The sequence below is a fragment of the Pteropus alecto genome, unplaced genomic scaffold (genome assembly GCF_000325575.1).
Source record: "Pteropus alecto unplaced genomic scaffold, ASM32557v1 scaffold21, whole genome shotgun sequence".
Lineage (NCBI taxonomy): Eukaryota > Metazoa > Chordata > Mammalia > Chiroptera > Pteropodidae > Pteropus > Pteropus alecto.
The window spans coordinates 21,319,983-21,334,979 of record NW_006436282.1 but is presented as its reverse complement, the minus strand read 5'-3'; the positions used below and the strand labels follow the sequence as shown (position 1 = coordinate 21,334,979).

The window sequence follows — 14,997 nt, the reverse complement described above, 5'->3', positions numbered from 1 at the left end:
TAATGGTAACAATGAGAAATAACTATTACTAACTACTTAAGATCGTCATTTTATCTAAGATCTCACAATCGGAATATTGTCCCCAGTTTCTCAGAGGAGGAAATTCATTCCCAAGTTCATGTGCGGCTGAACACAGGCGGATCTAGGATTCAAATGTGTGTTTTTCTGACTTCGACACTTTTGCTCTGCTCTCCTGCAAGAGTCCTAGGGTGATGTGGTCTAAATGTCACATCTCTCAGCGAATCACATAAATGCAATAAGTCTTCTAGAAAGTGCAGGTGGAGCATTAGAATCTCAATCTTGAGTAGGCTCTTCAGGCGAAAGCCGGCAGAGGGCGTGGGCCAGCGAGGAGGGACCCAGTGGTATGTCTGTTTGCTCATCATAGTTTGGTGATGACAGAAACTTTATTGCCAAAATCCATCCGGGAGTGACCTCTTCAATATTCTCTCCACCCTTATCCCTCACATCTCCCCAACACCAATTTCCTTCGTATACTCCGAAGTGATAGACAGAAGAATTTAATACATTTAATGCTTTTCCTTCCATTTACACTATCATAAATTACAAAGTATCGTTCACTTTACAAAATAAAACCATTTCCAGATATTTTTTTGACAGTATCAAGAAGTACATGAGCTACAACAAACAAATCTGTACAGTCAGGAGGAGGGACAGTAATAGCTGGGACCAAGCAGGAGCGTTTTAACCCCCATGTCCCAGTGGCGTCCGTCCGCACAGCCCTTGGGACCTTCCAGGACAATTGCACTGCCACCTCCTTTCAGCTCACTTGTCACAGTAATTCTCTTCTGGTCACTCCAAAACAAGACGAGTGAGTAATTACACGAACCATCTCAGACCACCAGAGGAAAACACACCGTAGTTGGACTGAAGGGAAAAAAAAATCCAGATTTACCTGGATTTTTAAAATATCTTTACCTATGTTACAAAATATAGAAATCTTGGGTGTGAAAAGCTCATTCTAAGATAAATATAACCAATCAGATGGAACTATAGTAAGAAAATCATATTCAATTCTTATCTATACAGAGCTACTTTTGTCAAAGAGGAACAAATATTCATAAAAACCAAACTTATTCATTCTTACTTTAAAAGTAGGCTTGTTTATAAAACAAAAATGAAAAAAAATCAACAATTATTCTGCAGATTCACTCGTCGTAAATACAGAAATGTGGCAAAGCTACAAATTGGCCTTAAGATATGAATTTAGACTACTTGCTTAAAAGAAATGAGAAAAAAAATTCTGACTTTCTATACAGCCCAGAAACAATCCAGGTTATATTTTATGTAAATTCAATTATTTTAGGTAAAGTGACCACATTCAACATGTTCTGGGATATACACACATGATATGGAAAAACTATGACCAATTCTAAAACATACTTTGGAATTCTATAAAATTTTTATGGAAAGAAAACTCGTGGGTGTTTTGGACCAACCTACAACTGCTATAAACATACACCTCATGATAGCAAAATGCCAGCGCTTAACAGCAAAAACTATCAAAAACAGGGACACAGGTGGCAGGTGAAATTTCGTTGCAAAGCGCCGATAAGGACAGAGGTATGTCAACATAATACTGCATTCGTGGTAAACTTCTCCAGGGATCACAGCAAGAAGGCAGGACAAGGTACACAGGGTAATAATCAATGCACTGCATTGAGTTCTATTTGCTAAAATAAAGTAACATTCTTGCAGCTGAAATAAAAATACGTTTTACAATATAAGTTTTATTTAACATTTAACATATAGAATTGTCTTCTTTTTGTAAGTGGAAAATGTATAACTGTATCAAGTACCTCTATGAATTAAGTTCCTCTTTATTACTGAGATTGAAGTTTAAAGGTCTACATTGTTCTCTTAATAAGTTAAAGATTTATTTAATCACTCTTCCAGCAAAACAGACATACACACGAGGCACGGCAAAGAGCCCAGGAGAGGGGCGTTTCTCACTCTTACTCTTGCTGTTCTCACGTGGAGGAGGCCAGTATCTATGAGACATAGTAGCTGACTTGGCCATCCACTGCGGTGTAGGAACTCTGTCACTTGTTTGGGAAACAAATCAGTGTAAGAAATGTTTTTATGTCCTTAGCCTTGTCAACTTCGACGGGGCGGAGGCCATTCTGCTCATTTCCCTGGTGGATTAAAACAAAACATCTTCATTTTCGATTAAAATCTGCACAATCAGCTTTTGGTACCGCATGTCGTGGAGAGTGGTGAGTGTGCTGTCCTCAGGGGGTCTCATCAGGGTGGGCCCAAACACAATCCCCAGATTTTCAGCATTCATAAAATTGTCCTTTTCATTCATAGTCACCCTGCAAAACAAATATATACACAGAAAGGTGGTTTCAACTTGTGGACAAATTTATATCCTGATGACACGCATATGCCCTCATGAACCTGGGAAACTGCAAAAGGAAATCGAGAATCAGAATTACAGAAAAGTATTTTTAAAAGGATAATTTTTTGATATTTTCCTTTTTAGATTGTTGGCATTGTCTTCAGCCAGAGGAAGCCTATTACTAAGTGAATCTGGTATTGACACGATCCTCAAAATTAGAAAATCAGTCCTTCTTACTAAATAAACGTGAAACTGTCGTTTATGGAATATTGCTTTGAAGGGCAGATTACCAGCTGGCACACGGCGCACGCAGATCTTCGTCTAGGCTGGTATGGAAGTCTTTCTTCCCCTCTGTAGGAAACCTGAAGGCAGATTCCCTGTGTGCTGGCGAACAGAAAAGGCACGGTTGCTTGTAGGATGGGGGTGTCATGAGTTTAGGGACAGCTAGGCCATTATCGTGGGACGGGGGGATGGCTGGAATGTGGCCAAACAGGAAAGCAGTGGGACATTATTTCTAGTTCCCACAGGATGAGGTCTGGAGCAGTAATTGCTGTTGGAATTGAAAATCCTCATTTCAACATCCAGATAAGAACTACAAAGCCTTTAAGAATGAAACTCAGACTCCAAAGTTGGCTTAATACCTTCTAGTGGAATAAAATGACAATCCTCCAGATTCTTGCTTTGCTTTAGGAAATTTAGGTTTTAGGATGTTTATGATAGATCTAAAAGGGGTAGGTTTTTCAAAGAAGAGAGAAATATGATGAAACATGGTTAGGTTTTGCATGCAAGGCCATTCCGTTGTGTTTATTCTCTCGGAGCTAATTAAGATGAGCCATTTGACATTATTTTAGGAAGGGCAATTTGGCCTGCGTTATTTTCATGTTGCAAAGCTAAGAAAGAGGTAGGAAAGAGGACATTCTTCACTAAAATTGTTCACATCTCTTCATTAAGTCAGGTACCATGCCTGGCCAAACAAGATGGCTAGCAAACCCTCTACAATAAAAACACTAAGTTGTTGGCATTTAAGATTCAACTGGGACATGTCAGCATTTTTCTGATAATAATACTTTGCCTTCCAAACTACAATAATTGGACACTGAAAGAAATAATTTATAGCTAATTAGAAGCCCGGCTGACATTCGCAATCTATTCCTTATCGAAAACTTATCTGTACTCTTAAATTTAAGAAACTGATCAAAATGGAAAACTTCTGAGCTAAATGTTGCATCTCTGATCAACCTGAATACGAGCAACAGTCTTAACTGCTTTATAAAGGAGAAAAAAACCCTCAACCTCTGATGTTTATACCTTAGTCTCAACTTGCTTCCTTTCACTTACTGAATGGATCTGAAAATTGGTCAATAGAGATGAGTTTCGGTTGATTTTATCTAAGAATGGGCTGCTGCCATGTCTCTCCTGAAAGCACAGAGGAAGGCACACAGAAGTGCCCCACTCCCTCCGACGTCCCAGAGACCAACTCATTGCCCTCATTACACGTGTACGGTGAAGGGCAGAGAGCCGCGATTTAGTGGAGGAGTCTGGAACCAGAGGTGCTAGTCGCCTGTAACACTCAAACATCCATCTGTCTCATGTGTCCTCACAGATAGCCATGTGGCCTTCTGTGGCAGGCAGCCTCTGAGATGGCCACCAGTGATCCCTGCCTCCTGGAATTCGTGCCCTTATGTAATCCCTTCCTTTAGAGTGTGGGTTGGGCCTGGTGACTTGTTTCTAATAAGCAGAATATAGCAAAAGCAATGAGATGTCACCTCTGAGATTAGGTTACAGAAAGACCGTGCCTTTCATCTTGGGTGCTCATGCTTGCTTGCTCCCAGAGGAGCCACCTGCCACTCTGTGAGCTGACTGTGGGGAGACCCGCATGGCAGGAAACTGAGGGTGGCCTTCAGAGAACAGTCAGCAAGAAAGAGAGGCCTCCCGTTCAACAGCCTCTGAGGAACTGAATCCTGCCAGCAACCACATGAGTGGGCTTCAAAGCGGACGCCGCCCCAGTCCAGCCTTCAGATGAGATTGCGGCCTGGCTATCAGTCTGACGGCACCCTCATTACAGACTGTGAACCAGAGGCACCCTGCTGAGCCACACCTGGATTCCCGATCAGAGAGACTGCAAGAAAATACACACTTACTGTTTTAAGCCTCTCAGATTGGGGGTAATTTGTTATTCAATGATAGCTAACTGATACACCAAGAAAAACAAGGGCCCGGGGTTGGGAATGTGCTTGCCTGGGCTCAGGAGTCTGGGACTGGAGAGAGCAGAGGGCAGAAGAGCAGGACACAGAGCACAGGGCTCGTCATGGAGGAAGAGGCAGCTATGGAGGCCGTGTAGGCAAATGGTTAAGACAGAGTGTGGGCTCTGGATCAGACTGCCTGGGGTTTCTATCCTGGCTTCCTTCACCTCTTCACGTCCATTATTTAACCACCCTAAGCTTCAGCAACCTCATCGGGAACACGGGAGGCCTAACAGACCCCACTTCATAGAGCTAGCATGTGTAAAGTACGTAGAGTGTTCAGTAGCTATGATGGGGCCGACCTAGAGAAGGCGGCCTCGTTCACCTTGAAGGAGCGTCTGTCCACTCAGTGGGTTGGGGAGGAAGGCTGTGAGCTTTTCCAAAGGCATTAACTGCCAGGGCAGATAGGGTCTGCGGAGGAGGTGTCAAGGAGGCGTGAGCTTACTTCTTGAGGTGAATCATCAGGTATCGGAGGGTCTCATAGTGGGCAGGAGGCAGCAGCATCAGCACTTCATGGACTGCTTCCAGCCTCTCATCTGCATTGGAGATTTCTGCGAAGATTACAAATAAGAATAATCAGTGCAGCCTCGTGGCACGAAAGTTTGCAGAGAAGTAACAGAAGTTGGCTACAGATGGAGGGGAAATCTAAGAAGCTCAGGTGATTTTAGGTAACATTTGATCTAAAGTAATCAACTGTGTTGTGTCCTGCCTCGTTCCAGAAAGGGTCTGGGGCTGGGCACCACACATGCCTCCAGCTTCTACTAGGTCGGTGGCAGGGGCTGTAGATGCTTGCTCATGGCACATGCACAAACTGTGCTTTGCCCCTCTTCTCAATGGCGGATTTGCCAGAAATCTCACCATCACAAGCTTTAACTTAACCACGATCATACTTGGCAGCATTCTCTTGAAGTTGTCTAATAAGTCTTTCCCTGGCAGGCTTCCATAACTGAATACACCTCAGGATGCAAGGGCCCTGGCAGATGAGCCAGCTCAGCCTGCATTCATGGCACTTCCCACCAAAGCGCTGGCATGGTGAACCCTGGTGTCTGGTCCAGGTTTGGAAGTAGATACTAGGCACATTAACAATGGGAGGAAGCATGTGTGCTTCTGCTTTTTGGGTCTCTGGCAGCCAACCAAAGAAAGCGCTCCTGTGATCCCTCTTGAGGCTAGGACTGCTGCTAGGACTATCTCTGCTCAGGGCCACCGGGACCCAAGAAAGAATGCTCTCACCAGGAGGCAGGGCCACAGCTCTTCCGCAAAGTGCATCTCGCACCCATCCCTGCCTGTCTGTGTATGGTCTGTCTCGTTACTGTATTTAGTCGCACATGCCTTTAAAGATGATAGAGTTTTATAAAACTTCCTCAAAGTGGGTTTGACATCTATGTCATGTATTACAGCATCTGAACCTGCCCTTCCTCAGTGCGTTCCTAGGGAGAATGCAGGCCCCTTGTCCCTTCTCCACTATGGTCCTCTCTCCTGATGACAGTGGACCCAGGTGCCAGACACTGAATGAGCAACTGTGGGCTGATGGAAGACCAAGGCTGACGTTCCATTCCTAGACCTGTGAGCTCAGCTTGCCATGCTTTGCTCTCCTCCGCTGTAAAATGGGATTATAATATTTGCTTCATTGGGTAGATAAGATAAAACTAGCTGACACTGGAGAGAGTGCCTAGCGTAGGACATGACACGGCATATTCTTAGCCTATTATTAATTTGGAACAGCATCCACGGGCAAAACTTGGGGTATGACTTTAATCGATCAGCAATGGGATTCTGCCTAACGGATGACAGTAGCTAATCTGTACAGTCCTCATTAGAATGATATCTAATGTTTTACTTCAGGAACGTTCCTGCTTTCAACATATAACAGAGTAGGCCTGACTATGCTGGTTCCCAGCACGGAAGAAAGGACGGGGAGAGAAGGAACTGCTTGCCGTCCAGCTTCAGCCCAGCAGAGTTGGTCTGGTGTTGGTTCAACTCAGTTGGTGCCCTATGCTTGGTTTTCTATTAACTGTACCATTGTGCCCACACTTGGCAAAGCAACAGGCCCATGCAATACTTTAAACAGTTCTGATTGTCTTGAATTCAAAAGCACTGCACTTCAAAATTTGGTACAAATAAAAACTCAGTTCTTAATACTTACTTGCTGCTTCTATAAATTTGGAGTAGGTATCGTAGGTGATGACGGGAATGGGCAAGTCTCTGAAATACAGTTTAAGGGCTCCAGTGATGATGTTTATGTCTGGATAGATGTTGGCAGATATATCTGCCTTTTCACCATCTGAAAAACAATCAACGATCCAATTCCTAATGAGGATCTTATTTCACCAAGTTAAAGCCCAGAAGGAAAAAAAAAATCCAACGGCGAATGCTCCCTTCGGAGTCTAATAACAATGAGATGCAGGAATTAACCAAAGGAGTTTGGTGAGAGTGATTTGGGGTCTGAGGGGAAGTGGAGCCAAAAGGAAAGTGAAATAGACTTAAAACTCGTTCTTTGGGTCCCAGACCCTGGTAATTTGCTAAATAGAAATTTAGCACAGAAATTCATAATCTGGACACAAGATTCATAATAGAATATAGTAATGACCTAATTAAAAAACAAACAAAAAAAACCAAAAAAACCCCAAGAAGCCCTTATATAGTCCCACCAGTATTCTTCAGACTTGGATTTCAAGATGACAGATACAAAATAATTGTTGAATATCTTCGGTTTCTATTGTCTCTATGTGGCTCACTGAAGTTTAGTTCTTCCTCTCCTCATACCTGGGATTTTAATTTGGGAAACTTTAACGTTCTCTTGTGTATGGGTAATGTTGTATTTCTTGTCATTTTTATAATCATTCTCAAGACATTTTTGACTTTCTGTTTTTCCATTAAGCAACTATCAGTCCAATTTAACTGTCACAGACTATAATATTGTTTTAGATAAAAAAGTTTCAATCGTATACGTACTATCAGCATTTTCTTTTATATAGGGAATTGGAAAAAGAAAAAAAGTATCTCAGCAAATTTGGTTCTGATGCTAAAAAAAGCTGATGTACAGAAAACAGTAAGAGGTTGCCATATAATACCATTTACATATTTAATAAACGTTTATTGAAATGTATACAGCAATGTTAAGCCCCAGTGGATCAAAGAAGAAAAACATACTCCCTTCAAATAGCTCTAGTGAGGCTGGGGCCAAATGTGCAACTCAACAATTACAAGGAAATAAGAAGACTGTTATTCTGGAGACACGTGAGACACGGAGCGGGGACACAGGACAAGGAAATAGAACCCTTAAGTCAGTGTGGGGTGGTCAGGGAGGGGTCGTGAAGGAGGAAAGACTTGAGCTGATACCCGATTAGTAAAGAGTGTTTGCCAGGCAGAGATGGGAACACATTCTAGATGAACAGAGCAACGTGAGCCTAGGGGCTGGTTCGTGCAGACAAGTAAGCTGTATTGCAGCATCGCTGGGGTGTAAAGTATACAGGGAGGAGGAAATGGCCATGACCCTGAACAGATCAGCAGAGACCTTGTCTCCTATTCTACTGAGTAGAGGCTCTGTCCAGTAGGCCACGGGTTCCATCCCTTGATTGGCTGCACCGGAATTAATTCAATCGTTCATTAGAAATACAGATTCTTGGGTTCATCCAGTTTTTTGAATGAATTGCAAGAGTAGGCCCTGGCGAACTGAAATTTTAACAAATTCTCAAGAGTAGAGAACACATGACACAGTCATAAAGAACAAAGGGAGTCGCTTCCTGTATGTCCCCTGGATCCCCCACTTCCCTGTGGGGGTGCTCCCCCACCCCTTCCCTATGCTCTCTCATTTCGAGATTGGGGGGAAGGCGAAGAATCAACAGGACCCTAAGACGGGGGACGCAGAAAGGTACTCCGGTGCCATGAGGGCTGACCATAAATGCTGGGCAACCAGCTCAAAAACCTTAATGGCACCAGAAGCTGGCTACCCATTCAAGCGGCATTTTAAACTCACTTCCCCGTGTGGTCACTGTCCACAACTTTTAAGGAAACGCTTCCCCTGGAGAGGCAGGGAACTCTGAGATTTGTGAATTGTTATTCCTTGGCCTCTTGCAGAACAGCTCTCAGTAGCCCTGAGACCTTTGTTCCACTGTGAATAAAATCTGGTTCCAAAAGAGAGGGCGCTAAGGATGCGCCATCTGGCTTTCAAGAACGTGAGCCTACCTCTGTCAAATGCCATTTTGACATCTTCGATGTGTTCGGTGAACCCAGAGACTCTGTAAAGGCCTTCTGACTTTAATCCTGTTAAAAAGAGAGACAGAGACTTTAGCTTCTTGAAATATCTAAAAAAAAGACTCATTTCAGATCTACACTGTGTACCATCAGAAAACGAGCTCTTATATATCCCACGCTGTCATGTCAGAACTTGGACTTGTCCACCTCAAGTTTGTCTTCACTTGCTTGTGCAGCAGTGGGGCCCTCAGCAGCCTGGGCTTCTTCCTGCCTGGTTTTGCAAAGCGAACCTATGTTTATGAGTTTCATCAACTGCTTCTTCATTCGTCAGACCACTCGATGCGATTTCACTGCTTTAGGCAGCAACTCGCTTTCTCCCCAGTATCATCTCAATCCATGTGTCACGCTGCGTGCGGCACTGTGCTAGGAACACACACATCCACGTACACACGCGCGATCCATATTATCCTGATTTTGTTGAAACAATCCAAATTTTATAGTCTTTTATGTTCAATCATAAATACAATACGTTAAATGTTTAAATATTGATTTAGTTGTTATAACTTCAAGTAAGTAATTGTACAAACAGATGTAGAAAAATAAAATTCTAATGCATGGTTCTGGAAACTTGATCATTGGATATTTAGGCTACGAAAAATATGTTTCTGTTAAATCTTCCTGACTGATTAAGATATGTCCTAAGGCCTAGCCAGGTCCCCAAGGTATCAGAAGGAACAGAGGAACAGATTTCAGACCTTTGATGTAAAAACTGGTTGCTACCAAACTATAGCTACAGCGAAAAATAAGCAAACAAATAGCTGCTTCTGCTGCTGCGGTATATTCTGGCAAACTCTCGAGAGCTAACATACGTTCCTGTTTTTCACCTGGCAAACATTTATCGAGCGTGCTGTCTGCCATATAGAACGGTCTGCATTAGGTCCGCATTAGACATAAAAAAACGCCTGCTAGAAGTATTGCTCCTCCTCTCTCCTGGGACCACCAGAGACACTCTTAGTTGATCTTAGCTTCTTCTCCCACTGAGCCCCACTCAGCCTCAGAATCCACCTCGATACAGTTGTGCAGGTTGCCACTACTGATCATTTAATTGAGTTGGTTCAGAAGATGAGACCAGCTGTCACCCTGTTCCGGTCGGTGATGCACGGAAGCATGCCCAGCACGGCTGTCCCTAGCACTGAGACAGAGGTGAGGACACAGTGGCACATGGGAGCACGACACAGGGAGCACGAACCGTGTCTGCGGACAGAGAGGCCGAGGGGGAGGTCTTACTCGCGAGCTGCCTTTGACAGACGTCACGAAGGACGGGCTGGAGTTTGCTGGTGCAGCAGAGGCTGCCAGCTCTCCCTGCAATATTAGTCCTCCCATCCCTCTGTTTTAATGGAAACTTTGAGTTTTAGAACAACATCCACTGCAATGGCCATTAAATTCTGGCAACGTGAAGAGAGCAGAGGTGAGGTGTATGGCGCCTGGGGTGTAGACGTGAAGAGGAAGAGCAGGCCCTTTCGCCCTTGGCTGGCAGGCAGATGAGATGGGGCTGGCCACCAGAGGAGCCTGCCCTGGGGTGCTGCTTGCGAGGGACAGATCTGTATCCTGGTGAAGACACTATTGTTGGGGGTCACTGTGACAGCATTGAAACATACGGGTTAAATAAGTTGGTCAGACAGACGGATTTGGAGGTGGAGGTGGATTTGGGTTGTTGGTCATTCTGAGAAAAGGCAAAAATAAGTAACACAGGTCGAGTCTTACTTGTTGGGCCCTGTACTAGGTCATTAATATGGATCAACTCATTTTAACCCTCACGACCACCTGATATCGTACAACTGTTTCCATTTACTTTATAGATGATAAAACAGATATTTAAACGGAGTAAGTGACTTGCTCAAGCTCATACTATCGCTCGTACGAGACGGGGCTGGAAATCTAACTTTGAGTCCATGATCTTTTCATTCTGCCACATCATGCAGAAACGAATGGCCATAAATGAGCATTTGGACAACAATAGGGCCTTTGCTGTGGATGGAAGAGGTGGTACGATGTTGGCAGCGGTGGCCACGAAGCTGGGAATGGAAGAGTCACGTGAATTTCCTCCAGCCCATTCTCTGGTTCTGCCCACAGGTGCAGGCCCCTAGTGCCTGTAGCTCCAACCCCTCTGCTGTGATGCCTTGGCAGAAATTCCTAACTTGTGCCACTCTAGCTCTCGTCCTAGGCGTGCTTAGTGCTGTGCTCATCATGGACACGGCAGACATAAGAAAGGGTGGTAACTTTGCCCGGGTTATCAGTCATCTCTGATGAGGATTACTGTGGGATGGCGACAGCTTCTCCAGAAAAGCACAGTCCTGACTGCAGGCTCTGGAGAGGCTGCTGATCTGACTCCAAATCACAGAGCCTTCTAACCAGCAGGACCCAGGGTTACTTTTCCCAGCCACTCATCCGGAGTCGGGGCACCCCTGCTCAACTGTTCCCCAGCTCAGCGCCCTGCATCAGCACCTCACCAGAGCCCAAAGCATCCACAGCCACAGCAATCAAAAGGCAGGAGGCATTTCTTACAACTGGAGAGTAAATGAGCAAGTCTTAAGGGGACAGAACAGCCATAGTTTTCATTCTACATTTCTTGTCTCTAAAAGGTTTGGGATAATTGGAAAGAATGGGATAGTTGGCCAGTTTGCAAATACCCACAGAACATAGTAACCTATTTTGGACACAATAATGGATATCAACTGTAGCAGAGGACATACATGGCGAAAATGGTTAAAGCCCTGGAGATTTTTACATGGCCCAATTATTTAAGTTCTATCCAGCAATCCACGTTCTCCCCAACCAGACTCCATCCACCATATCACTGAACATTTTGATGCTGAAATGCTGAAGAGTGGCCAAACAAAGCACAACGAGAGGAAAGATGACTCACGCATAATATAAAGAATCTTTTCTTTGAAATGTTTCTGCCCTCCTGGCCTCCTTGGCTATTCAAGGCATAGTGATTTTTTAATCTTTTAACTCTTCTCTTTGAAATAAACAGAACCAGCACCAGGAGTAAACTTCTGTATGGTAGAAAATGTAGGTGCTGATCAACAATTTTTTTTACTTATTGAATAGGAGTACTTTCTAAGACTCAAACCTCCTCTCTCCCATAAACTCTTTCTGAATTGCTCCTCAAATAAAATTAAAATGTATTCCTCTGTGACTTCATGGTGCTTTGAATATACACACCCACAACATTTATTTATCTGGCCCCGTCATTCTGCATACTACAGTATGAATTTCTTGAAGGCGAGAACTGTGACTTTTATATCCTCGATGTATAGCACATAGTAAATGCTTAGCCAAGATGTATTGAATGCATATGCGAATGCATTTCAGGCACGAATGATTTATGTAGGAAACAGACATTGATTTAGTTTGTGTGTAAAGAGAGAGAAGATTCAGTTCAACAAGAGTGGAGAGAGAGTCAGTTCAACAATTATAAGAAAGTTTTCTTGACAATTGTAGAAATAAATAGCAAAATTAAATCGCTACAATAAGGAGTCTTTTCCCAACCTCTTGCTTCGATTTCCCGGATGCAGATGTCCACCACCATGGGCCTCTGGGTGTTGTGTGCCTTCACGAGCGTTGTGAGGTCACAGCAGTAAACCTTTTTGATCCTCTTGAGATCAGGCTGGCAGTCATTCGGGACGTGCTTGGAACACTGTTTGTGCACGTTCAACCCACAGTCTGTAAACAAAGAAGCCACATTAGACTCGCCTGGCCCTTTTGTCAAAGCCAGACACAAATTCTACGTTACCAAAAATAAAAACGAAAACACCCAAGGGTTTGCTGTATCTCTCTGGAACATCCATCCTGCTTAGAGGTGGTACTTGCCGCAAGTTGAGTGTGAAACCGTTTTTACCCATGAAACTTGTATATAATTCCATTTTCCTCGTTAAGCTTTCTCTGCCGCTGGACTATAAGGATAGAACATCTCACTGAGATAGTTTTGGCAATTAGCCAGGTCATTCGTATGTTATTCGTTTCCTTTTGGGACTGGAACCTTTGTACCCACATGTAGGCTTTTGAGTTTGGGTTCCCAGAGCTAGTTACGGCTCATAAAGGGCACCTGGGACTTTGCTGGATTGTTTCCCTTAAGTCCTTGAAGCTCCTTTTGTGGGAGAGACACTCACTCTCTCCGTATGAACTCATGACCGCCAGCGTCTTCCTGCACTTGCCTGGAGAGCTGCCCACAGCTTCCACTCCCTTCCTCCTTGTGGGCAGGTCGGGTGGGCCATTTTCCTTTCTACTCGCCTTATTTTGACACCTGCGAGTGGAAATAATGTCTAACTAGACACCAGTGGGAGTATCTGAGAGTGTACAATTTAGAGCAATGCCACGTAATGTGATGATTAAAGCAATTATTTATGAAGCTCTTATCAAGATCTGAAGCTGAAAAGGTGCCTTTAGGTTCAGTGAACACGGCATGAGCATAGTAAAGCCTTGTTAGCAGTTAGTGTCCACTGATAGACTGACCGTGACAACAACGAGGCACAGTACATTCTGGAAAATAAAAATTTAATGCTGAAGTTGTTCAGAGTTGATGTGCTGCCTATTCAAAGTGGCTTCTAACATTGTTTTTTTTCTAGGTATAAAGAATAACAATAATAATAATATATATTCTATTATATATATGTGTTACACACATGACAATAAACATTATCACCTGCTTTATAAAAAAGCACTTAATCACACCAAGGTTTTGAGAGGGCTTTTTGTGAAACCATCAAAAAACTGATTTTTAAAAATGAATACATTATGTTCATGTAATGTTTACTGGCTGAGTTCTGTCTACCCTCCTTACAAGAGGGAAAAAAAACAGTTCTAACTCAGCTTTATCAACATGAGAAATTCAACAAAACTCAAGCAAACGTCAATAATATTTTGATAACTCTATTTAGCGAATATAAATTTTGGCCAATCGAATGAAATCGAATTGGTTGGTTTTCTTGTTTGGATTCTCTTTTATGAAACGAGGAATCATGGCACCTACTTCCAGGGTTATTATGAGAATCAAATAAGTTAATATGTATAACGTCTGTGGTGTTTTGGACACTACATGAAAGTTTAGTAAAAGAAATAGCCAATACGGTGATAGAAAATATAAGGCTAACCGCTCTGCTATTCTTAAGTTATTTCATCAGTAATTTTTACTATATTTGTATAAACTTCATTTAAAACAATTCTGAAGCATTGTGGTAAAATATACATGACATGAAATTCACCATTTTAACCATTGTTAGGTGTGCAGTTCAGTGGCATTAAATTCCTTCACACCAAGTGCTGCCATCACCACCATCCATCTCCAAAACCCTTTTCATTTTCCAAAACTGAAACTCAGTACCAATTAAACAAAACTTTCCCAGACCCCGCTCCGCCCAGCCTCTGGCAACCTTATTCTACTTTCTGTCTCTATGAATTAGACTACATTAGATAACTCATGTAAGTGGAATCATAATGGTATTTGTCCTTTTGTGACTGGATCATTTCACTTAGCATAATGTCCTAAAGGTTTGTTCATATTGTAACATATGACAGGATTTTCTATAATATTTCACTGTATGTATGCACTACATTTTTTATCTATTCATCCATTGATGGGACACTTGGGCTGCTTCTACCTCTTGGCTATTATGAATAACGTTACTCTAAACATAGGTGTGCAAACATCTTTCTGAGTGCCTGCTTTCATTTCTTTGGGGTATATACCTGGAAGTGAAATTGCGGGATTATATGATAATTCAATTTTTAATATCCTTATAAACTTCATTTTAAGATCTGAAGCAACAGTGTGCTTATGCAGAATCAAATACTGATATTTTATCAAAATGAAGATGCTTTATAATAAATATTCAGTTTTTGTAAGCTAATACAATTCCATACGCTTTAAATAAAGCTTGGTTCATTTTAAAATATTTATTTAATCTCCATAAAGATACGGAGATGTAAGCTGCAATGATTGTTTTTTCTAACCTTTAATGGTCAGTTTTCAGTTTTCCTGCTGCTCAAGGGAAATATGAGGCTAAATGATAGCCATTGGAGAATACTAACATTATAGTCTTAGAATATGTTCTATTAAAAAAAAAATAGAAAAAAACCTAAAATCGTTTAACCCAGAGAAAGTTGCTATTCATAGCTAATCTGAATTCCAGATTTTTG

The 14,997-nt window shown here is 42.6% G+C and overlaps 1 protein-coding gene across 1 annotated transcript in view; it reads right to left on the bottom strand.

The window, feature by feature from the left end:
• Nucleotides 1–473: 473 nt before the first annotated feature.
• The window catches only part of CHN2 (chimerin 2), a 264,233-nt gene continuing 249,709 nt past the window's right edge, over nucleotides 474–14,997 (bottom strand). The window contains exons 9-13 of the mRNA XM_006912029.3: nucleotides 12,352–12,525; nucleotides 8,788–8,865; nucleotides 6,746–6,883; nucleotides 5,048–5,153; nucleotides 474–2,333 (exon numbers count right to left, since the gene is read on the bottom strand). Coding sequence (XP_006912091.2) covers nucleotides 2,162–2,333; nucleotides 5,048–5,153; nucleotides 6,746–6,883; nucleotides 8,788–8,865; nucleotides 12,352–12,525 — 668 coding nt within the window. The 3' untranslated portion in view covers nucleotides 474–2,161. The remainder of the gene's footprint in view (nucleotides 2,334–5,047; nucleotides 5,154–6,745; nucleotides 6,884–8,787; nucleotides 8,866–12,351; nucleotides 12,526–14,997) is intronic.